The following is a 26,009-nucleotide window of genomic DNA, read 5'->3' on the forward strand; positions in this document are numbered from 1 at the left end:
CATGCTTTAAAAACCAAAGGTACATTTTGGTTTCCCATGGTAGAAATCATGTCCTTAAAGGTACAAACTGCAATGGTAAAAATTAGTTTCTTTGTCTTAAGGTACAATTCTGTTCCATAAAAAGGTCCTGCCTCAGTAAAAAGGGTTTGTACCATTTTGTCTGAGAGTGCACCTTAACCCAAACCCTAACAAACAGGGTTAGTGTTTATTGATTTACAGCTCTTGCTTGCTATTCATATTAGTTTGTTTTATTAAATATTATTTACAAATACATTATTAAATTCAAAGGTTGATTTTTTTAATTTAAAATAAAAAGCTTTATATAATGTGTTTTATCTTGTTAAGTAATGATACCTTGTTGTGAAGTGTTGCTGAGATCGTAATGGCAAACATTTTTTTTTAATTTATGGTAAAAAAAAAAAATAATAAAAATAAATAAATAAATACTATTAAAAATTATGTTTAAATACTCTGACATTTATAGTTTTTGAAATTGAAAAATTAGTCTAATTATAGTTTACAGTGAGGAAAAAACTTTCCAAAGCTCACTGTGTGACATGTCAAATGTTTTGTTAATATTTATGTAAAATAGCTTTTGTTTTTTGCCTGATTTTAAATAGATCTCTGTTACCATGATGGTGCTCAACCTCTAGATTTTAGCATTGACCTCATTTATCCATCCATTCATCCATCCATCCATCCATCTTTTCATTCACTTTAATTTTTTTTATTTGCTTTTGGCTAATCACACTGACAAAAATGGCAGGAATAATTTCAATTTTAGATCTGCTAATAAAATGTAGGATCAAAAGTAAATTTCTTTAAGTAAAAAAGATTAAATTGCATTTATTCAACTAATGTATGCTTTATTTACAGTTGTTAGTATTTTAAGTGTATAATTCAACGTACAAATTATTAATTCTTTTTTAAAATTCTGCATACTGTTATGGATGGTTCCATTTTATGGTGTTCTAAATTACTTTTTTAGCATCTTATTATTAACTTCTTTAAGAATTAGTGTTTCATCATCTGTCAGATTGTAAGAATGGCCAACAAAGAATTAGCAAACCTTTCCTCAACAAGCACCAACAAACCATCTTTGATATCCACATTACAACACCAACAGTAGAAACAATAATGAAGCTTGCCTTACATCATTGCAGTAAACACTACTAAAAGAGTCTCTGCATCTTACTAATGTGAGTGTTTTCATTCTTACTCTTTGTCAGCATTGAAGAAGCGTGTCGCCCAGCCGTCCACGAAGCCTGGATCACGAGTGAACCAAAGCACCACCAGGAGGATGAAGAGGGCAAGGACACTCAGCTCCCCAAAGGTCATAGGGCCGAGACTGCGGTGCTCCTCTTTAATCACATTATAGGCCGCGATCTCCTTCTCCGTCTTCACCGTCCCACAGCCCCATGTCTTTTTAAAGCTGTTAAATCACATAATGGCATAAGCATAATACACTAGAAGTCAAAAGTGTTTGCGAGCATTATGCTCAAATGTTTGCTGCCTGTTCAAAATATTTAAAATTAGTGGAAACAACACAATTCTTGAGATTTTTTGGGACAACTTATTTGTTTTCAATTCACTTTAGTTTGTAAAAACATTACATTTGAGCATTAATGAATTTTGTGGACCACTGCATGTTTTACAAGATGCCTACTGCTCACCAAGCTGCATTTCTTTGCTCAAAAAACAGTAAAAATAGGACGTTTGTAAAGAAACAATAAAAAACTACAAATAAAATACAAGATAAAATGTGAAAAATGTTTTTAATTATATTTATTCTATTAAAAAAATCCTTCATTTATAGTTTAAAGCAAAGCATTTTTAAATAGTTTTTTTTATTTAATAAAAAAAAACTTTTTAATTGGCGGTTCATTCCACTGTGGCAACCCCTGATAAATCAAGGACCAAGCCTTAGAATATTGAAAGAGTGAGTGAGAATTAAACAGTTTCATACGTTTTTTTTTTCATGTTTAAATGTTTGATCAAAATTTCAGTAAAAACTGTAACATTTAAAAATTTTAAAATAATTAAGTGACACTTAAGACTAGAGTAATGAGTGCGTTTATATCAGACAAATACATTAGTTTTGAGACTACATTCAATATGTAAACGTCTATTTCAGATTGTAATACATTTGAAGAAATGCAAAAACCTCTAAATGTCATCTGAAATATCCTCCTTAAATGAGTATTTCTCTTAGTCTCCTATGTTTATGTTCAGTTATTTACCTTTAAAGGCAATGAAAAGAACCTAGTTGTCACTATAAACATAAAATTACTAAGTCCACACACAGGAGAAAGAGAAAAATGTTAATTTTAGAAGAAAATATTAAATGGCATATAGAGGTTTTTGCATCTAAACTCTTCAAATGTATTACAATCTGAAATAGATGTTTACATATTGAATGTAGTCTCAAAATATATTTATTTGTCTGATATTAACAGAATCATTACGTCAGTCTTAAGTGTCACTTAATTAGTCAGAAAAAAAAACATTTATTACTGTTTATTTATCATCATTTATTAATATTATCAATGCTGAAAACTGTTAAGCTGTTCATGGAATCTCTGATACTGCACCATTGAAAAGTTCAAATAAATAAGATTTATTTATCAAGGACATACTAAATTGTTCAAGAGTTAAAATATAAACATTTTGATGCATTATGTACACTCTCAGAGAAAAAAAAAGGTACACAGTGGTTCAAATAATGTTCCTTGAGAAACTGAGAAATTTGACCTTATATGATACAGATAAGACCTCGTATGATACTGTTCTGTGCCTTTTCTGGTACAACTGAAATGAAGATACACAATTGTTCTCAAATAAAAGGTACAAAAGTGTTGGACAACTCCTTTATTACAATATCTATGAAAATAAATATTACTGGAAAGGCAAAATGATTTTATAAACACAGTTGAAGTCAGAATTATTAGCCCCCTTCAATTTTTTTCTTCTTTTTTAAATATTTTCCAAATGATGTTTAACAGAGCAAGGAAACTTTCACAATATGTCTGATAATATTTTTTCTTCTGGAGGAAGTCTTATTTGTTTTAAATTTTGTATGAACCATTTTAGGGACAAAACTGTTAGCCCCTTTAAGCTATATTTTCTTTTCGATAATCTACAGAACAAACCACTGTTATGCAATAACTTGCCTAAATTCCCCTAACCTGCCTAGTTAACCTAAACCTAGTTAAGCCTTTAAATGTCACTTTAAGCTGTATAGAAGTGTCTTGAAAATCATCTAGTCAAATATTATTTACAGTCATCATGGTAAAGATAAAATAAATCAGTTATTAGAAATTAGTTATTAAAATTATTATGTTTAGAAATGTGTTGAAAAAATCGTCTCTTCAGTAAACATAAATTGGGGAAAAAATAAACAAGCAGTCTAATAATTTAAGGGGGCTCATAATTCTGACTTCAACTGTAATTTCCATATTAATACAAGAATCATCATTTAAATATGTTTAAAGCAGCTTATAAACATTCCTTTTTAAGTTATATAATACAATATTACTAAACAACTGGTAAAACATAAAACTATAGGTATTGTAAACTAAACATTTAAGGCATTTTAAATAAATTTTTGGTAAGCATTTTTGACACTTAAGGTACAAAGTTTCTTGTCACTGTGGAAGTAGCTTCATGGATTAGATTTGTACCATTGATAAAGGTACAATACTCTATCTGCAGGTTTTAAATACCAAAGGTACATTTTGGTTTCCCATGGTAAAAATCATGTCCTATATAAACTGGTACCAATTTCTGTTTAACAGAGAGAAGATTATTTCAACACATTTCTAAACATAATAGTTTTAATAATTCATCTCTAATAAATTGTTAATTATATTTTTGCCATGATGACAGTTAATAATATTTTATTAGATATTTTTCAAGAAACCTTTATACAACTTAACAGGTAAAGGTTTAACTAGGTTAATTAGGCAGGTTAGGGTTATTTTGGCAAGTTATTGTATAACAACGGTTTGTTCTGTAGACTAATGAAAAAAATAGCTTAAAGGGGCTAATAATTTTGACCTTAAAATGGTGTTTAAAAAATTAAAAACTGCTTTTATCCTAGCTGAAATAAAACAAACATGACTTTTTCTTGAAGAAAAATATTATCAGACATGCTGAACATAATTTGGGAAATATATATATATATATATATATATAGTGGAAAATAGTTTTCACCAAAATATGAAGCAGGAAAAATATATATTTAACTGATAATCATAAATATATAACTGATAATTATAAATATAAGGATCATTAGTAACACTGTAAAATAAATTAGTTGAGTGAGTAAACCTGTTGGCTTAAAATGATTAAGTAATTGAACTATGCGCTTAATTAAAAAATAATATATAAAAATTATAAAATTAATTTAAGGCAACTAAACAGTTCCAAGTTACATGTTTACTCACCTGATTAAAGTAAAGTCAACTAGTCGCTTTAAAGGCAACAGGTTTACTAGGTTTTTTAAGTAACTAATCGCTTTTTAGTGATGGATTGAGTACCAATAGTAATTTATCATAACAGCAAATCAGTTTATTATAATAAAGAATCTAAAGAATCTTGTAACACTAAAGACTGTGAGTATTGATATCGAAAATTCAGCTTGTTTCAATTAAATGTTAAACTCTATTCACTAAAAAAAACTTTTATTTAATTCGTAATAATGTTAATTATTATTTGTCTATTTATTAATTCATTTATTTTTTACTGTATTTAGGATCAAACAAATGCCCTGGAGAGCAGAAAAGGCTTTATTTAAAAGCATTTTAAAATCTTACTGATCCCATTTTCATTTTTCATTTTCATACCAGAAATGATCATGCATATGAGGCTGTTGAGAGTGAATGAATGCAAGCTCACTTTATTCCCAGAAACACGATCTGTAGCCACAGCCAGGCCAGCGTGAGCATGATGATCATGTTTGGAAAGGCAAATCCAAACCATGACGCAAAGTTAATGATGTCAGGGTTGTCCGGGAACAGTCTGTAGGACAAGCAAATGTTGATTTAAAATGCTAATAGTTGATAAGCACAAGGTTGGACTGTAATATGGTGTCGTTAAGATAAAAAAACTGCAAGGTACCTACTGGCTCATCTGTCCCATAAGAACGAGGTTTGGTCCAGTGCCTGTGAGTGTGGCTGTGCCGCCGATGCTGGCGGCATAACACACGCACAGGGTCAGGCCTTTAGACATCTTCAGCCTTTCCTCTGCTTCTCGTGAATGTTCTTCAGGGTCTGACTCCATTGAGAAGTTGTCGCCATTCAGTACCACTGTGTACAATATAATATACATACTCTAGGTTGTTTTAGGCTCTATTAATAAAAAAACAAATCAAATCATTTTCACTGACTGAAAGAAAAATAAAGGAAAATAAAAAATAAATAAAATAGGCACAATTTATTTCAAGTTTTTCATTTTAGTTGGTTGGCACATGGATCTATTTGTTTTTATTTTAATTTTAAAGCTTTACAACTCTTCTGCGTAACAAATGCAAGTGTTATTAGACAGGAATTACACTGGAACAGGTCTGCTCAACTCTTTTCCTGGGGATCTACCTTCATACAGAGTTCAGCTCCAACCCTGATAAAACACACATGAACCAGTTAGTGGCCTCTATGCCCAGCTAGAGTTTTAAAGCCAATGATAAACTTCTGGTGAAAGCTTAATGTGACTATTTTAAATTTCATAAGGTTCCTTTTACAGCATGGATGTTGTAATGCAATTACAATATATTCAGTTAAATAGCCTTAAAGGTGCTGTAGGTGATCTGCCACAATGCTAACCGGTTAGCATAAATCTCTGAACCACAGTCCCTCCTCTGTCCAAAGCCAAGCCTCCTGAAACATGAGTGCGCTCACCTTAAAGATGACAGCAGAACCCTCTTTTTATGTGTTGAGCTAAAGCAACTAGTGCTTGGCACAGGAATTACACTTATTACTAAGCCATACTTGCATGCTGTTTCGGAACGAATATTCAGAGTAGCATGGTAAACGCTATAGAGAGCGCGTCACAGGTCGTCATTGTTCAAAAATGAACCAATATGATGTGAATATAAAATCAATAGTGCTATTTACTTGTGTTTTGTATTTAAATTAAATGTAAAAGGTCCTTTTTGAAACTGAAAATAGTCACATCAATCTATCGCTGGAAGATTTGAGTGGCTGAACAACACTTCTGTGCATATAACCCATTCATAACACAACACAATCTACATCAGCTTTCTGTGACAAATAGTTTAGAAATAGTTTTAAAACATACTTTAACATTATTGCGTGACAGAAAATTAAAATTCTGTGTGCATATAGCCCATTACTACCTGAACTGCACTTGATAATTACAGGCAGGTGTGTATGATATGGGTTGCAACTGAAATCTGCTGAAAGGTAGATATCCAGGAACAGGGTTAAGCACCCCTGCACTAGACCATGTTGATAAATGTCATGAGATTAAAGATTTGTACTTTGGCAGCCCTAAAATATTAACTAATCAATAAATAAATTATTTACTAAATTAATAAATAAAGTCATGAAAAACGTATTAAAAGTAACAATTTCAGAACTAAACAATAACTAACTCTAAAAAAAGACATAGAATTAAATAAGAAATGATAAATAAAACTGAAATAAAATTATAAACATGAGTAGGAAAAAAATATTAATTAAAATAGGTTTTAACAGAAATGAACTGTGCTTATAAAAAGGCTAAAAAGTTATTACACACCTAGAAAAATTACCCTTAATTTATTTGGTAAAAATAAAGAACAATGAATAAAAATATACAGTTGAAGCCCCCTGAATTATGAGACCCACTGCTTATTTTTTCCCCAAATTCTGTTTAACGGAGAGCAGATTTTTTCAGCACATTTCTAAACATAATAGTTTTAATAACTCATTTCAAATAACTGATTAATTTTATCTTTGCCATGATGACAGTAAGTAATATTTGACTAGATATTTTTCAAGACACTTCTATACAGCTTAAAGTGACATTTAAAGGCTTAACTAGGTTAATTGGGCTAATAGGCAGGTTAAGGTAATTAGGCAAGGTATTGTATAACGATGGTTTGTTCTGTAGACTATCGGGGGGAAAAAATAGCTTAAAGGGGCTAATAATTTTGATCTTAAATTAGTGTTTAAAAAATTAATAACTTCTTTTAATCTAGCCGAAATAAAACAAATAAGACTTTCTCCAGAAGAAAAAAATGTTATCAGACATACTTTGAAGATGTCCTTGCCCTGTTAAACATAATTTGCGATATATATAAAAAAAGAAAAAAAAATCTAAGGGGGGACTAATAATTCTAACTGCAACTATATATATATATATATGTGTGTGTGTGTGTGTGTGTGTGTGTGTATATAAATATATATATATATATATATATATATACACACACACACACACACACACATATATATATATATATATATATATATATATATATATATATATATTCATTCATTTTCTTGTCGGCTTAGTCCCTTTATTAAACCAGGGTCGCCACAGCGGAATAAACCGCCAACTTATCCAGCTGCAACCCATCTCTGGGAAACATCCACACATTCACACACACACTCATACACTACGGACAATTTAGCCTACCCAATTCACATGTACCGCATGTCTTTGGACTGTGGGGGAAACCGAAGCACCCGGAGGAAACCCACACGAAGGCAGGGAGAACATGCAAACTCCACACAGAAACGCCAACTTAGCCGAGGTTCGAACCAGCGACCCAGCGACCTTCTTGCTGAGGCGACAGCACTACCTACTGCGCCACTGCCTCGCCCATATATATATATCTTAAAATAGTCAAAATCTAAATGATCAAAACTAAAATTAAGTAAAACTATGTAATTAAATTACAAAAATTAAAAATACTTGAAAAGTATGAGGGAAAAAATCATAGTTTCACCTGTTAGAAACACTAATAAATGTGCATACAATCTTCACTATTTACTTACACATGCACATATTAAGACTACTCTATATCTAATGAGTGAAATCTTCCATCAGACCTTTTTCCTCACCCGGGCTCTCAGGCTGTTTCTCAGTGCTCTTTTCCTCGGTCTCAGGTATGGAGCTTTGTTCTTGTTGTGCTGTGTTGTTGAGCTGCTCGAGAACTGCCTGAACGATGGGCACCATCATGGCTGTTGTGGCCGTGTTACTGATCCACATGGAGAGGAAAGCTGTTACACCCATGAAGCCCAACATTAACCTGCAGTATCGCAAAAGAGCTCTTAGTCAAACAGTATAAATGCTGTTCAAGAAGCTTCTTAATGAATTCTTAAATGCTTACAGAGCTGGTCGAACCCCCACAAGGAGCAGCACCCGCAGGGCGATCCGCTTGTGCAGATTCCAGTGTTCGACAGCCACGGCCACCATCAGGCCACCCAGAAACAGCATGTTAGTGTCCTTAAGGTACTGCATACATACCTGTACATAATATACAGTACACAGGATAAATCAGATGTTTTAGTTGTTTTGGGATATACTTGAGCATATTCTGGTGGCCATTTCTAACCAACAAAGATTTAAGGGAATAGTTCACTCAAAAATTTAATTTACCCCATAACTTACCGCCAATTCATTCTTTGTGTATATGACTTTTTTTCTGTCAGACAAACACAGTCAACATTTTAGCCTGGTTCTTCCATGCTGTATAATGATGTTGTTTAGTGGCTTTTATTTTGAAGCTTCCAAACGTAAATAAATCTATCTTAAAGTAACCCATACACCACCAAGGGGTTAGCAAATGTCTTTTAAAAGGAAATGATGTGTTTTTGTAATGCAACTGTGTTTATACCAGCCTGATCTCACGAGTAAACGTAGGTATTTTACGTTTTGCCAGTTTAGTGACTAATTTGTATGCATTCGTACGAGTTCAGTCATATGAAATTGTATGATTTTAAAGAGAAGGTGTGGCACCTATCCCCACCCCCAACCCCAACCATCATTGGGGGATCATGTACATGTTGCTATCCATCTTATGGCATGCATCATTCATCGTACTTCAGTCGTGCATGAGGTCCATTTGGCTGAGTGGAGATTATAATTTAAAGTGATAATTTCTTTGCTTTTGAAAGATTCAGAATAAAAGTCAGTATACAACACATTTACCCAGCTTGGGAGAGCCAGGATAAAATGTAAAACTACTGTGTTTGTTTGAAAGAAAAAGTCAAGTTAAAAGGTAAATTTTATTTTTGAGTAAACTTTTCCCTTAAATCTTTGTTGGTTTTCTAGAAATTACCACCTGAATGTAACCATGGATACATTTTAAAACTAGTCTGACAGTGTTTGTTTGGCAGAAAAAAACTTGAATTTATACAGAGGGATGGCTTGAGGGTGAGCAAACTATAGGGGCAGTTTTAATTTTTGGGTGAACTATAGGATAAAAACAGAACAATAATCTCAAACCGAAGAGGTGACAGGATGTGAGACAGTATTTTTTTTTCCATTAAGAACCAAATCAAATTTAAAAAAAAGGGTCCAATACAGAAAAAAAGTTTTTTTTTTCTCTATTAAGGCAAATTTTTAAGCCCCCCACCCCCCTCCCCCAAACAGCTGTATGTGCATTTACATTGCATAAAAATTACCATTTCAATAGATGTTATGAGATTAATGTCTTGACTATAAAATATTGAACCTTCAAAATCAGACAGCTGAAGTCTTAAAACTTAAAAAAAAAAAAAATAGTATCCTCAGCTCCCAAACAATTAAACACTGCAATTAAAAGAAAAGTTGATGTAAACATTTTCCTGATACATGATGTGAACAGGTTTGCTGACACTATAGTTTAAGAATCATTTCCCACTAACTACTGGCTTATTCGAGGCCCACACAGAATCTGTGCGTGCAGATTTTTAGCCCATCATTAATTTTGTTTTTACTTGAGTAAATGTGTGTAAATCTATATTTATTCAGATTTTTAATTATTACAGTAATATTATTGACTAATGTGAAATGTTCATCAGATTTATGTTTGTAAAGTAATATTTTCTGTCGTTTAGTAGATCTATTATATGAGAGACTTGCTTTGTTTACCAAATAAAGTGAATCTAATTGTATTTGCATTTTAAACATTAAATAAAAGTTAAAAGGATATTATTTTTTTTTATTTCACATATTAAGGTTTTAGTTATGATACTCGCAAAATAATTCCACAGAAATCCACAGATTTTTAAAAAAAAATCTCTGCAGAAATTGCAAAAAATCTCTGCAGATTCTGTCTGGCCCTACTTGTTACCTGCTTATTATTAAAACGTCAGCTGTTTATTCTTACTTTTAAAGTATGATTTTATTCTACAAGTGTAGTCCTAAAACCTAAACCCAACTACCTTGCTAATAAGTAACCTAACTAGTTAATAGCGATAATTGTACTGTAAAATAAAGTGTGATCATTTCCTTTGAACTTTTGCAATTTAAAGAGAATTAATGAATCATAAATTCTTAATTTAGTTACAAAGCACTCCAACATTTCTGGAATTTGGGTTGTATTATTTTACACTACTATACAAAGCTGATAATATTAGAGCTGATAAGCTACAAATGTGAAAGGAGGACAAGTGTAGATCCAGCATAAGACTGTGCTGATAGATAAGTTGTTTTAAAACCCATATAAAACCGGAAAAGAAAGCAACCCTAAATGCCCCTTTACACAAAGAACAACAACCATAAAGATAACTATATTGGCATCCACATCAGTGGACAATATTATTCTGTTTACTATAAGTGTGCCATCTGTCACCTGCCACTTCAAGCTTTTCAAAGCAGAAGAATTTATGTTAACAGGCAATATTTTTATCTTTCAAAAACCTAAATCAATTGTTTTTTACACTGTTACCTTATCTCTGGACCTTAATAATTATAGTTATAATTACATATAAAGTCCCAATTAGCACCTTAAAGATTTTAGCTTAATTGCACATTTTAGAGGGCACATTTTTTTGAGTTTGTATTTTAGCTAAAAAATATAAGTATGTACTATTTGTAAAGTTACCCCCCCCCCCCCCCCTTATTTTTTATTTTGAAAAGTCTTTGTCTTAAGTCACATATAATGAAACACTGCAACACTATATACTGTAAACATATCTGTTAACCAGTGGTTTCCCTGTTTTGTGATTCACAAGTGTTTTCCGTTTATTTACAGATGTAAATCGCATTTTGGGATGTTGATATCTGCTCTGTTGGCTTTTGATGTTGAATAGTCAACTCTTTAGTTACAAAAATGACTTTTATTGACATTCTAGTATTCTGAATTAACATATGCAAGAAATAATATATAGAGTCATAAGTCTATAAGTAAAGTAACAGAAAATGTACTGGCACTTGTTTACTACTGGTTTTACTGGTTTACAAGGTTTATGTACCATAATATACAGTACAACACCAACTGAGATAATATATCAATTTAAACTATATAAAAGCGTTAATAAAAGTCACTTTTCAAATCTTGGCAATTAAGGATTAAAGTTGTTGGTAAAAAGATCAAGGTCCTATAATGCAATTAAAAAAAAATTTAAATTAAAACATGAATCACAAAATACAGAAAACTGCTAATTAACAGATATTTTTACAGTGTAAATATATAAATTAACATACATTATTTAGAGTAAACTTTTAAAAAGTGGAGACTTTCAGTTATTGAGGTAAAATGAGTCTATTTAAAAAGAAAGTTATATTTTAAAGCAAAAGACACTGCTTAAGTTAAACATATACAATATGACTTTTCTATGTGACCTGAAACGTACGTCTTTGGACTCCATGATTCTGAAGAGGGGAAAGAGCACAGCGGGCAGGAGAGCAGTGACAGCCAGCGGCAGCACCTCTGTACACCAGTAAACTGCCATCAGTACCACAACATATGCACATCCAGCCTCCTGCAGACAAAAACACCTCACAAGAATATAGGCCTACAGTGCATCTTTAGTTAGATGAAAATACTGAGAATTCAGTGTTACAGTTTTGGTCCCACTTTATATTAGGTGTCCCTAACTACTATGTACTTACATCAAAAAATAAATACAATGTACTTACTGTGTTTATAATGTATTTGAGAACACTTGTGGTGCTTTTGAGTTGGAATAAAGGTTGGGTTATGGGCAGGTTTGGTGGCATGGGTAGGTTTAAGGGTAGGTTAAGGTGTAAGGGGTGGTCAACAGTGTATTTAAAAATGTAATTACAAAAGTTAATTACAGATGTATTTACATACATGTATTTAATCAGACATAAGTACATAGTAAATACATGTATTTACATAATAAGTACATTGTAACAAACTATTAATTCCTATGTAAGTACATATTAGTTAAGGCCACTTAATATAAAGTGGGACCCAGTTTTTTATTACAAATAAATCTTGCTAACTTGAATTTCATTTTAATGTAACATTTAACACAATTTCAGAAAACAATTAAGCAGACAAAAGTTAGAAATGTTTAAACGTAAAAAAACTTAGTAAATTTTCTTTTTTAAATGGTGTGCTAACTTGTTAAATAAATGAACCATTCAGTTGTTAATTTAGTTTGTAACCTGGTTAAACACAATTGTAATGTATAACTGTCTTGTTTTGTTTTCTGCATTTAAATGTTTCCACTTAAGATGCACCTGAGGAGCAAAGTTCCCCTTTCGTCACACAGAATCAGAAAGCACAGCATAAAACATGGCACGACAATCAGACATTTGTCAAAATAAAGCTATAAAGTGCTTTACACGTTTTTGTTATCTTGCTTTGAATTATGCAACGTTGCTACTTAGAGGAGGATTTATGATTTTGACACATCAAGAAGACCGGCACCTGCCCGCTGCCGCAACAAATGAGAACTTATTCATGAGTTTAATTAAATCGAGAGACTTAGAAATAAATTAATAAACAAACAAACAGACAAAACAAATCAAGTTTACTAAGTTACCGAATGAGGGTGGTCGATTATTTTCTTTCTACAAACACTTAGATTTTTTTTATTATCATTGTATCGTATCCCCAAAACCAAAAATCCTCGCGACACTAAAGGGTTAAGACAAAAATAGGGCATTGTGAGTTTGTGGAAGGAATGTGTCGCCCCAGTGTCACGCATGGTCTTGAACACATTCTTGCTTGCTAAAATACAGAGAAAACCGGCAGAATGAACCCCGAAAGATGTGTAGAAATACACTCTGTCTTCACACATGTTTTACACTAGACTGGCCTGTTTGAACGAAACAGCACTCGTAAAAAGTATTTATATGGAGCTTCAGCTGTTCAGTTAAGCACATCACTGCCTATTTAGAACATTTTACATGCTTCATAAAATTAGCCTTACCTTTGATCCAATGACAAGTGGCAAAGGAAGCAGAAGAAATGGAGTGCAAAAAAGAATCAATGTATTTTTCATCTTCCATACTAGTTTGAGTGCACGTGAAGCCATCATTTCGGCTTTGGATAACTTTACAATGAAATGTCCAAACGGTGAGAAACTGCGCAAAACTTCTGTGCGCTGATCTCTGGACAGTGCATGGGCTCACTCTCTGTCTGTCTTTTTCTTTCTCACACGCACGCACACACACACTAGGCGCATAATTAAGCGCGTGCCAGATTTGTACCACTTCATTCACATTTTCAACAAGGACAAAAACATTAACCCATTCATTTCATCACACACCTGACTTGTCACTGGATGTATTTGGGAAAAAAAAAGAATTTACATGACATGTGAATTACTCAATGACTTTACCCAATTTCAACTCTTACTAAAGTTTTTGCTTTAATAAAAGTGTACTATGTTGCTTGTTGTTTTTGCTTACTTATTTTTTCCTATACAAAGCCATGGTTAACATTAAAAAGCAAAGGTTAATTTGTGGGTACCAAGGTTTTATTTGTTTTTTTCTAGTATAGCTTAAAAAAAAGTTAAGCTTGAAGTCAACTGAGTTTTTAAAATATGTCATATAACTTACTTTTAGTGTATAAATATGTTATAAACATAAAGTTGAATAAAAGATGAATGGTGGTATAACCATTGTCCAAAAAGTCATCCCTCCCTTGAATCTTATCTTTAATGTTTAAGCTACTGTATTTGAAAATGTGGCTGACATTTATTTATTTATTTATTTATTTATTTATTTATTTATTTATTTATTTATTTATTTATTTATTTATTTTGTTCTCAAATGTTTTGATTCAGAAATTATATTGAATCTTCAGAATTTGATTTACAAACTTGCTGACTGGATAACTATATAAAGGAGTTGGACAATGAAACTGAAACAACTTGTTTGAGACCACAATAATTCATTAGTATGGTAGAGGGCCTCCTTTTGCAGCCAATACAGCATCTATTTGTTTTGGGCATGACAGATGCAAGTCATACATGGTGGCTAGAGGGATTATGAGTCGTTCTTTAAGCAGAATAGCGGCCAGGTCCAATAGGATCTGGATGCAACCTTTATGATGCAAGCTGAGACTGCATTTCTCAGTGATGCAATGTCAGACACAATGCACTCAAATGGAGCTTGTGACGAGTAGGGTTAGGGGTGGGGTTAGGTGAGCCCATTAAAAAAGCATTGGATGCAGCCCAGATTGCACTGCACCAGGTCTGCAGCCAGACCCCTCTCGCCAGGTCACTATGCTGTTGGAGGAAAATGTTTCTTGACTCACTCCTCCATTATTAGTTCAATAGTATTTAGATCTGGTGGCTGTGCCAGAAATGAGAGAGTTAACTTCACATTCATGTTCATCAAATCACTCTGTCACCAGATTTGCTGTGTGGTGCATATCAATCTGATACACGACACTACCTTCAGAATAGTTCGCAAGTCCTTGGTAGTGATGTGCCCATCTAGCACAAGTTTGGGGATGCCATGATATTGCAGCACAAACCATCACCGATCCACCCTCATGCTTCACTCTGAGCATGCAATAGTCTAGGAACGCTCCCAGATGTGAAAAAGACAGTGAAGTTGGAAAGATGTGGGTTATTTTGTTTTTGAATACAATCCAGGTTAGCACTTGGACATCCCCACAGCTTCATCTTGTGTCCACAGTTACTCCTGTTCAATGTGGTTTGTAGTTTTTGGTGGTACGCTGACATTACCTTTGATACATCTCAAAGACTTGGTCAGAGATGTGCCAGCACCAACAGTTTGTCCTCTTTTAAATTCATGTCACCTATAATTTTCCCAGGTAGCAAAGAATTCTGGCCCAGATTTGGCATAAAGCTGGCACAGCAGGCATTCGTCAGGCACTGGCATGCAGCACGTGGGCCAAACATGGTGGCACCGTCTACAGGCGGCTCTCAAGACTTGATATCAAATGTAGTATATGGCCCAGATGTTAAATATATCTGTGGGCCACGTAAGTTTGGCCTATCTTGAACCACTTTTAAGATACATTTCATTTATTAAGTTATTTTTGAGTAAAGAAAATAATTTGTCAACCAGGTCACTTCAAGAAAAAGCACAGCCATAAAGCGAAATGCTTCAAGGGTTTATATATATATATATATATATATATATATATATATATATATATATATATATATATATATATATATATATATATATATATATATATATATATATATATATATATATAAACATTGACACACCAACATATTTGGCCCAGTTCAAGCCCAATTATGGGTTATTAACTTGACTTATAGACTTGGGCCACATATGGTCCATGTTTGCCTCTTGTATGGAAGCCAGACTTGGTCCAGTCATGTACCATAATTCACAGCGGCAAGCAAATGCTGATGGTGTGGGCCAGGAAACTTTTTGCTATAGGGTTTGTGTGCATCGCAAAACTTTATGCAAAAACTGTGTTTTTACTCTAATATTTAAACCTCCAAACTCTCCTCTTACTGTTGGAATGTGTAATCACCAGGCTGGTCGGATTTAGCCATACATTTAGCTATATACACTTACTCCCAGGGCTGTTTATATAGAAGTTGATATTTTAACCACATCATATTGGTGTTTCGTAACATCTAATTGTTACGAGGTGGGTCGTTAGCCCAACACTCAATTTAGCTCACCCAGTTTGTCTATAGCGCATGTCTTTGGACTGTAAGGGAAACCGGAGCACCTGGAGGAAACCCACACAAATTGGGAGAACACACAAACTCCAAACAGTGATGCCAACTGACCAACCTTCTTGCTGTGAGGGGACAGCGCTACCTACGACACCATCGTGTCATCCTTATATATATATATATATATATATATATATATATATATATATATATATATATAGTCTCTAAAAATCTATACCTTTACTCACATTACATCCTGCATTCAAAAGACCTTTGAGAAAAAAATTTGTAAAAAGGCAAAAAAAACAAAACACATATCAGATAAATAATCAGCCTGAAAATGCATTTTTCCTTCAGAGCCAGTTCCTCTGCCAAGCTCATTTTCTCCTGTGGCTTAGTCTCTTCTTTATCAGAGGTCGCAACAGCAGAGTGAACCGCCAGTTCCTCTGCCAACTTTAACTTCAAAAAGCTTTATTAAGCTCCAAAAGATTTAGAGACCTCATTTATCCTCTAATCCAGGGATTTTCAGCCTTTACAGCCTCATGGATAGACACGTTTAGACTCTCAATCAGAGCTGGTTTTCTCAGCAACACTTTATAATATTATTGGTTACAATTAACGTCAAGAGAAATGTTGAGAAAATATTAATAAAAGTCCTGTTTTGTTATAAGAATTACACAGTAGGTAGAAAGACTGAAATAGTATTTTCTTGTGAAATATATTTCAAACAATCATTATGCTCACAGCAGCTTCTTTAGGTAATTATTGACATTTTCTTTACTATATTCACAGGTTTTCCCAGAAGTCTTGAAGAAAAGGGACTGGCACAACCTGAAGGAACTTGGAGGTGAGATCTGATGCGGAAGAGCAAGGGGAAGACAAAGATGTGCTCTTGTCTGAACAATGCTGAATGACAGAGATAAACAGGGGCCTGTAACTGCTGAAACTCTACACAGAAACTGCATGGAGCCAGACTCGCAGACCTGCTGAGAGATGGACAATAGTCTTCTGTGAGAGGCGAGGATGAGGTTTCCTATAGTCATCAGTGGGCTGTGGGAAATCTTCAGGGAACAGGTTTTGTGTTGCAGGTAAACTTTTTGCTGCTGCTAGGTGGTAAAAAAAAACACAAAACACAGAATAATCACCAACTTAATGGATGATTTATTTATTAAACAGCCAAACTGCAATAAAAGAAAATAAAAGTGATCAAACTGACCTCGGACGTCTTTGGTTTAATTGATTTATTTCCCACTATATCAACAAATGCATATGAGGAAAAGAAAACAAAAAACAAGGACTTGTTATTGTTATATAGTTTTACAGCACTATTGTGAAATGTTTAACAGACAATACAAAGTACACCATGATGTCAAAGGAACACTACATTTTTGTTTGAATTATTAATTCATCATTTATTCATTTTCTTTTCAGCTTAGTCCCGTTATAAATCTGGGGTCACCACAGTGGAATGAACCACCAACTTATCCAGCGTGTTTTTACGGAGCAGATGCCCTTCCAGCTACAACCTATCTCTGAGAAACATCCACATACTCATTCACACACACTCATACACTACGGACAATTTAATTCACCTGTAACACGTCTTTGAACTGTGGGGGAAAACGGAGCACCCGGAGGAAACCCACGCGAACGCAGGGAGCACATGCAAACTCCACACAAAAACGCCAACTGATGTGTGAAAGTAACATTCTGTAGTGCATTTAGTGATTTCTTAACAGGCACACAAGGTCTTAAGATGTTATATTAGGCTAGATTTAGGTTGTGAGGTCAGGTGACCAAAATTCAATCTAGCCAGCATCTAAGGACCATGTTATTTTGATGTCCAATAATGACGTCAGATGACATTGATATTTGATTGATAATATGCTGTTTTTAAGTGACCAAAATCCAATGTCGAGCCAACATCTTAAACTAACGTCATATTGATGTCAGATACTGCCATTTAATCATCAGGTATGGCAACTAAAATCCAATGTCTGATAGACGTCATAGTGGTAAAGTATACACATTGTCAAGCTGTAACATCATTAGACTTTGACATTTGGTTGATTTTAGGTTGGACATTGACAACGGTCGGATGTTGGGTTCTGACGTCAACCCAATTTTTTATTTACAAACAAAATGCAACATCCCTATGACATTGGGGTACGGCATCAATCTGATGTCTTGTTTATGTCCTGTGACTGATTAGCGTTTAAGACCATTTCGGTCATCATACAGTGAACATATGTCATCTTCTCAGTGACATGCATCTAAACAGCCTCTGGCTCAATGCCTGTAAAGATATCGAACATCTTCTTGGACACTTTTAATTCTTCCAAGCAGTTTGCTTCAATAAGAAATAGCTCATATTTTGAGGTAGTTCATTATGCTGTGATTTACCCTATATGTGCAGAAATCAAAAGACAAATAAAGTAGTGACTGCAGATTGAAGGAAAGTAGTACAGTAAAAGTACCAATACTGCAGTAAAATGCACTCAAGGGAAAGTAAAAGTACACATTTTTTAAATTACTTAGTTAAGTACAATTCCTAAAAAACTAATTTATATGGATACACCTTAATAAAATGTGAATGGTTGGTGAAGATAATGTCCTGTTTGTGGCACATTAATATTTGTGAGGGGGCTTGTAAATAACCCATGAAAGAATAAAGTTACGTTTAAAACCAAATACACCAATTTCTTTTGAAATTCCCAATAAATTTATTAAGGTTATATATATATATATATATATATATATATATATATATATATATATATATATATATATATATATATATATATATATATATATATATATATATATATATATATATATATATATATAAATAAATACCCCACCTATCTTTTTTTTTGTTTACTCTATTGCCCAACACAAATCGTTAAAGTTAGTGTTTTGTTTTGTTTTTTGTTTTTTTGTTTTTTATTATTATTATTTAAGTGGATTCAAGAATTGTGTTGATTCAGCTCATTTAAATATATAATTTGAATAAGCGTGCTGGACTCGAATGATACATAATAATATATCATATTTACTTAAGTATATTACTTAACATGAATTTATAATGATACATACTAAGCACAAATAGTATTTATTTATAAAGGGACAGTTCCCCCAAAAATGAAAATTCTGTCATCATTTACTGTCCCTTCACTTGTTCCAAACCTGTTTGTTTCTTTCTTCTGTTGAATGTAAAAGAAAGATGAAAACCTGTAATCATTGACTTGCATAGAATTAGTTTTTCATCCTTTAGAAGTTAATGGTTAGCGGTTTTCAGCTTTCTTCAAAATATCTTCTTTAGTGTTCAACCGAAAAAAGAAACTAATAAAGGTTTGGAATCATTTTAGGCAGAGTATTCTGTCAGAACATTATACTTTTGGCGTGAGCTATGCCTTAAATGTTAACATTAGCCTTTAATATATGTTTAATACATTACATTTTGGAGAAACAGTGAAAGTTGTGTTAGAAATCCTCTTAAACTCTTAAGATGGAAAACTAAACTAATACTGGAATTCAAAGTATTGGAGTTAAATCTAAATGAAAATTTATGCCTGTGAACCACTGTAAAATCATATGATCAATTAGTCATGACAACATATGTTTTTAGTTAATTGTAATTATTAGACTAAGATAATAATGTTCTGATATAATTTTGTAAGTTACAAAGCTGATTTAAGTCAATTTAATATTTTCGAATAAGAGTTCAAATTTGATTCAGCTTAAATATTTGTGGTGATGGTGAGATCTCTGAGTGGAGCACTGGCTGTTCTCAACCTCTTACTGGTATATTAGTTAGTTGCAAAATGTAAACCCATCTTTTTTGACACACTACACCAAAAGACATAAATAATAGTTAAATTATTATTATTATTTTTTTATTTATTGGTGAAAATATTAGAGGTCTAACTGATTAAGGTGAAAAGATAAGCCGTAATATGTTATGTTTACAAGCATATCTCGACCGTAAAATACCTGCATGGGTTAATGGACAATCTGTTGTTGCTCTGCAGATTTATTTTTTAAGCTGTGGCGCCCCATAGTGTTCAACATGAATCTCAACATTTTTCAGTAATCACATTTTTCTAGCCAGACACAAAGTGCCGCCATTGGATTATTGGATAGGTTATATGGTATATATGCTTGCTATCAGTTATGATATTTGTAATGGGACTGAGATAAAAACATTGTTCAAGAATCAAATATAAAATAAAATATTCTTTCGTTGGTGAAAAATGATTAGATGTAGGCAGGCTGACTTACGGAGAAAAGAAAGCTGAGAACACTGTATGCAGAGAAAACCAGCCTTTGCGGATTTGGTCCAAGTGACATATGAAGAATTCAGATACAAAAATCTCTAAGTGCCATCTGTATTTCCCTCTAAATTTTGTGTTTTTCTCAGCCTCCTTTATTTATGGGAGGTAAACTTGTAGGCAATGCTTTTTAAAATTGTTATTTATTATTTTTCTTTAAAATGCAAAGCATAAAAGCTATGTAGCAGCTGAACGCTCCATAACATATATGGTTGTCACAGTTATGCACAATATTATTTTTAATTGCTTATATGACTCTTTTTCAATTTTGTTGTTATCTTATTATTTTATTATGTTAGTGACCAAAACTGCCCCTTTTGAAATTAAGACTGTATTTATTCAGTCAAATTCTTATGTTTTAAAAGATGAAGAGATAAGCACAGACTATAAAATAATATAAACAGATAAACAATTTGTTTAATATAATATTTGAATATCCATAAACATGCTTGTTTGTGGAGCAAGTAGTATGGCCATTTTCTGAGGTTTGTTATTTCTGTTGTACTCACTATGTTTTGACTTAGGCCCTGATTAATCAGGGGTTGCCACAGTGAAATGAACCACCAGTTACTCTGGCATACGCGTTTTATGCAGTGGATGCTCTTCCAGGCATGCTATAGTCATTTCCCCATAGGCAAATGAATCAATCACAGAACAAGAGCTTACTTCCGCATTGCAGAGTAAGGTGAATATTACTTTGACCTCTTTCATGATGTATTTGTAGTTACATTTGAGCAAACGTTTTACATTCCAGAATTTGAGACATTCAGGTTCCATTTAGTGTTGCTATTATGACATTTTCAATCACAAGCAACATCTACATATTTTTATGTATATGTATGTATATACTGCATATATATATATATATATATATATATATATATATATATATATATACATATATATATATATATATATATATATATATATATATATATATATATATATATATATATATATATATATATATATTTAGAATATTTGTACCTTTCAGATGAATCTCTGCCATATCTATTTTAAATGATTCAATCAAGCTGTCAGAATAAAATTTGAAATAGAAGAATTGATATGGCAATTTATATTAAAGATACTTTAAGAAATGCAGTCAAGTAATGGATAACAATCAACCAAAAATAATTCAGACAACTATCAGTATGGCAATATTTACACAACTGTCAATACTTTTTTGGGCCTCAATGACAGTCCCTGCAGTCAAGCAGGTTCATGTAAACCTTAAATTCAGCATTATCCATACTCACTGTTGGTTCTTAGTCCACTATATGAAGAATGTTTAGATACGATATACTATTTTACTTACTTTTTATGTTTACGTTATTTTGTCATCCTCACTTGCATACACAAACTATAGTTTCCTGCACACATCCTAGTAAAAATAAATAAACAAATAAATAAACTATATATGCTATAACTATAATAAACTATAATCATATATAAAATATGGACAAACCCTATTGTTTTAATTTTTGCACAATAAATGAAGCATTATTATTTACACATCCCAAATTGACCATTTTAAGATCGCATACAAGAACCATAAAAAAATGAAGGATAACTGAATCTCCATGAAGTAGTTTGTTCAGCTTGAGGCCTGGTATCAGTTTAGTTAGTGGGCAATGAGTGTAACGGGGAGGGAACCTGAACTCAAGGTTTTGCGTGGGTGGAGTGTTGGAACAGGCCAGGGTACACTGGACAAATAAACTCCATTTAAGCCCTTTCAAACTGCTTGCAAACATTTTAAATTCCAGTAGTATAATTGCAATAGGATGATTCTCTAACACCATCATGCAAACTTTGCACTTACAGTAAATAGCTAGTTTTTAAATGGGTATTACTAACACAAAAGATTGTCAAAGTTAGTTATTTGTTTGATGTCAATTTAATAAGGATTTTTTTTATTCTTTATTGTTTTTAGTTAGGATATAAAGATGATTATTCTGTGTTACAAACAACCTTTTTGCTATTTCCTTTACCTCTAAATAAAATATGGTTAATTTTCAATGATGTTTTATCTCCTTTGAAGCAACCTCCTTCAACAAACTGTTTACTTAATGTTTACAAAATTATTGTTTGCAAGTTCTTTTCAAATTAGTTGCACTTTTAGATTTCTGACATAACCTGAAAAGTCTCTGTTTTGGTGGTGGGCTTCTTGACCCAGGATCACATATATTTATATTTACATTTAAAACTAAATGGTGACACAAGTCAAGCAATGATGAAACATTAACTAACAGCGCAGTTGTACTCTAGTCGTCTGTTCTGGACCTACATCATTCACTCTCTCTCTATTTATCTCCACTTTCTTGTCAAAATTTGGTTTGGTAAGTTTATTTTTTGATATATATATTGGTTATTTGCATCATTCTTTTAAGGTTTTTAATTTAGAGCCTGAATTTTGCAGGTAATCGGTTTCATATTCATAAATCACCTGAAGTAAAGGCACACATGGCAGAAGATTTCTAAACCGTGCTTTTTGTTTTTGAGTTGACATAATTATGTTAAATTGTGTATTTATTTTGTTTATTCTTAAACCATTTAGGCAATATAATAAAAAAAAAGAAACATTTTCCTCTGTGTCACATGTCTAATAGCATGTTTTCTGTTCAACAACAACAACAAAAAATATATATTTCTGTAGTTGCTAAAATCACATTTTACTTTCTCCTAAATCACTTTCGATGTGTTATGTTGTTGTGTCTGTGGAACTTTTAATAAAACAAATCAACAAAAACAACATTCAAAGTATTTAAATCTCTAAATATAATTAAGTATAAATAATAAAAAGCTAAAGCTGAAATGAAAAAAAAATGCAAAAAACACAGTAAATAAATACAAATTATTCATGCTGCAGCGCATGCTAAAAAGCCAGATGCCAACTGAATACTATTAATTTGTAAGAATTATCAATGTAGAATTATCAAATCAATGTAGAAACCTTAGCACAATGTTGATACACGCACATCACGAAAAAGGTTGTGGCATTCAGTTGCCATTTATTTATGTATTGTAACTTTTTTTTATGTAATTTTGGGGTGACATTGCATTATAGGGGGTGGGAACTTTACCTTTGTTCATCTTTGACCATTCCTGGAACTGCTCTTGAATAACGTATACAATGACTTTCTAATGAAAAACTATAAAAATACATGGCACATCACCACCACAGTTATTAATTATTATCTGAGGCTTAAAGAGTACCTGATAGCCATGATTAAAGACATATTCCTTACAATACAAAATAATTTCTATTAAGTGGACTTAACTAATTCATCTTCACTGAAATTAATAGTTGTTACAATGTAATTATTGTGTAAATGCATGTTTTTTTTTTACATTGTACCTACTGTGTGCTTGATTAAATACCTGTGTGTTTACATTACATTTATAATTACACTGTTGACCATACCTTAGACCATAACCCCAGGCTTAAACCTATCCATACATGCAATCCTCTCCCTAACCTTACTCATATCCCATCTCACTAGCACCAAACGTGTTTTGCAAGTGTTCTTAAGTGCCTTAGATTTTGATCTAAGTACAAATTAATTAAGGCAACTTAATATGAATTGGGACTGCCTACTCACTCAAACATGTAATCAAGCAGACAGTTAAATTCGCTAAAATCTTTAGTAAACTTAGTAAAAGTAGCCAAAAATATATTTAAGCACAATAACTAGCTAGTATTTACTTAAGTACTTTACACCACTGATTACTCCCTTGCAAATAAATATCCTTTTTAAATAAAGGTTCCAGAAGGAACCAAAAAGAGGTTTTCATAGAAGAACCATTCAGTTCTTTGTAGCACTATTTTTTTCAGATTCATACAAAAAAATAAAAATAAAAAAAATAATATATATATATATATATATATATATATATATATATATATATATATATATATATATATATATATATATATATAATTTTTTTATTTTTGTTACCACTTTAAAGCACATTTTGTGGAATGAGAAAGTTTCACTAATGTCAGAACCCTCAATGCTAATAAAAACCTTCATTTGTAAGAGTCTGTCTATGTGTAAAAATTTATATTGATTATTTTGTTTTTGTGTGTTTCAGGCCAGCAGTAAGAACATGAAGCACTACCTTTTAGTGCTTATATTGCCATTTTCCTTTAATTTTGGACTGTTGGTAAGAAACTCTGAGATAATATAGATTTTCCAGATCTTGTGCATCTACATAAGGGCTTTTCTCACAACACTTAACCCATTTTTTAAATATTAACTGCAGGTAGATGCAACCCAGGCACATTTTGATTACTACCCTACAGTATATAAATTTCTGGGGAGAGCCAAATATGTCACAGGAGCTATGTTTTTTGCAGTTTTTGTTTTTGCAAATCCACCAGAGACAGCTGTGTATGCTTTTTGAATCTCAAATTTCCATTCACGCCTGCTCTACTTGCGTAAATCCACCAGAGGCCACTGTCAACTGACTGCCTGACTGACTTGACAGATCGACTGGCCCACCCTCCTCCTTCCCTCCTAAACCCAACCGATAGTGTTTTAAAAAGCACCGATTGACCAGTGCCCACAAACTTCCCTGAACCCAAGTGTTTTTAAAAGCAATCCAAAAAAAAAGAAGCCCTTGCGGCAGCCTGATATTTACCATGTTTTCAGATTTTATGACATTCTCACCCTGTTATTTAGTATGTTTATATTATTTGTTTATTTTATTTTATTTTTTGGCTTTTGTTTTTGCCTTACCTGCATTCTGGAACCATTCTTTACTGGACTCAAACCCTGTCATCTCGATCAACTCCACTCTGCGTCTCAAATCCTCTAACATATGTGGCGAGCCACTGGACTAACTGGTAACAGCAGAAAATCCATCTATACGGAGGTAATCGGTCAGCTGCTAGTGCAAAAAATGAATGACGTCATACCACCTCATAGCATTCATTTTAAAGATGACATGCAGCCAAACATTCCTCTGGCTACCTAATTTGCGATCTCCAGAAATGTATATTGGAGTACGTTTTCAGAATGAGCCTATCTTGCGTAAACGATGTACAGTTTTAAACCTAAAGCCCCTTTATCCAGGGTTCATAGAATGATGCTGGGTAGTAAGCAAAGCTCTGTAGTTGACTGTTTCATTTCTAAAAAACCTTTAAAAGTCTTCTTTTTTGAAAACTTCTGGTGCTTCCGTCCTTCCAGGCATCAAATGAAACAGGTGATGCTAAAGAGAAATGCAATGATGTCTTAGGTCTGGAGTCTCAGCGAGCAGTTGGTGCTGCAGTGGCTAAACTGGGACTGACGCTTCTAGAAAAACTCCAGCCTGGCTCTGAACAACCAAATATAATCATATCACCTCTGAGTGTTTCTCTTGCACTCGCTGAGCTTGCTTTGGGTGAGTATACGCACACACGAAGAAATGGAAAAAGCATACATATATAATAAGCAAGTGGTGAGTGGACATTGTTGTTGTAGGTTCATTCATGTTTACACTTTGGGCAAAAACCAGTGACCAAAGGTAGTTCTAATTCGCGAATACGTAATAAGTGAGTCTCATATTCTTGCTGTTTAATTTTAAACTTGGGTTCCTTTAACTTCAGTGCCACATTCACGTCATAATTTGGTGCAGGTGAAACAGCGGCTTC

General features: G+C 32.8%; 2 protein-coding genes and 1 long non-coding RNA gene across 5 annotated transcripts in view; 2 read left to right on the forward strand and 1 right to left on the reverse strand.

Annotated features, from left to right (window-relative positions):
- Window positions 1-13,529, reverse strand: part of slc13a5a (solute carrier family 13 member 5a) — a 29,752-nt gene extending 16,223 nt beyond the window's left edge. Inside the window, exons 1-7 of one of the 2 annotated variants that reach the window (XM_005161432.5) lie at window positions 13,338-13,529; window positions 11,787-11,915; window positions 8,336-8,472; window positions 8,055-8,254; window positions 5,123-5,306; window positions 4,897-5,019; window positions 1,220-1,432 (exon numbers count right to left, since the gene is read on the reverse strand). In XM_005161432.5, the coding sequence (XP_005161489.1) occupies window positions 1,220-1,432; window positions 4,897-5,019; window positions 5,123-5,306; window positions 8,055-8,254; window positions 8,336-8,472; window positions 11,787-11,915; window positions 13,338-13,445 (1,094 nt within the window). In that variant the 5' untranslated portion in view covers window positions 13,446-13,529. The remainder of the gene's footprint in view (window positions 1-1,219; window positions 1,433-4,896; window positions 5,020-5,122; window positions 5,307-8,054; window positions 8,255-8,335; window positions 8,473-11,786; window positions 11,916-13,337) is intronic. The other variant, NM_001142566.1, reaches the window with a different exon arrangement.
- Window positions 13,530-16,835: 3,306 nt separating this feature from the next.
- Window positions 16,836-18,725, forward strand: LOC141379908 (uncharacterized). Its single transcript, XR_012396874.1, has 3 exons — window positions 16,836-16,890; window positions 17,000-17,131; window positions 17,475-18,725. It is a non-coding gene; the product is annotated as an uncharacterized lncRNA (long non-coding RNA).
- A 3,337-nt stretch (window positions 18,726-22,062) lies between these two features.
- Window positions 22,063-26,009, forward strand: part of serpinf2a (serpin peptidase inhibitor, clade F (alpha-2 antiplasmin, pigment epithelium derived factor), member 2a) — a 13,917-nt gene continuing 9,970 nt past the window's right edge. Inside the window, exons 1-3 of one of the 2 annotated variants that reach the window (XM_683705.9) lie at window positions 22,063-22,713; window positions 24,470-24,541; window positions 25,567-25,759. In XM_683705.9, the coding sequence (XP_688797.1) occupies window positions 24,485-24,541; window positions 25,567-25,759 (250 nt within the window). In that variant the 5' untranslated portion in view covers window positions 22,063-22,713; window positions 24,470-24,484. Of the gene's footprint in view, window positions 22,714-24,469; window positions 24,542-25,566; window positions 25,817-26,009 lie in introns of both variants that reach the window. The other variant, XM_073935477.1, reaches the window with a different exon arrangement.

The sequence above is a fragment of the Danio rerio genome, chromosome 21, assembly GCF_049306965.1.
Source record: "Danio rerio strain Tuebingen ecotype United States chromosome 21, GRCz12tu, whole genome shotgun sequence".
NCBI lineage: Eukaryota > Metazoa > Chordata > Actinopteri > Cypriniformes > Danionidae > Danio > Danio rerio.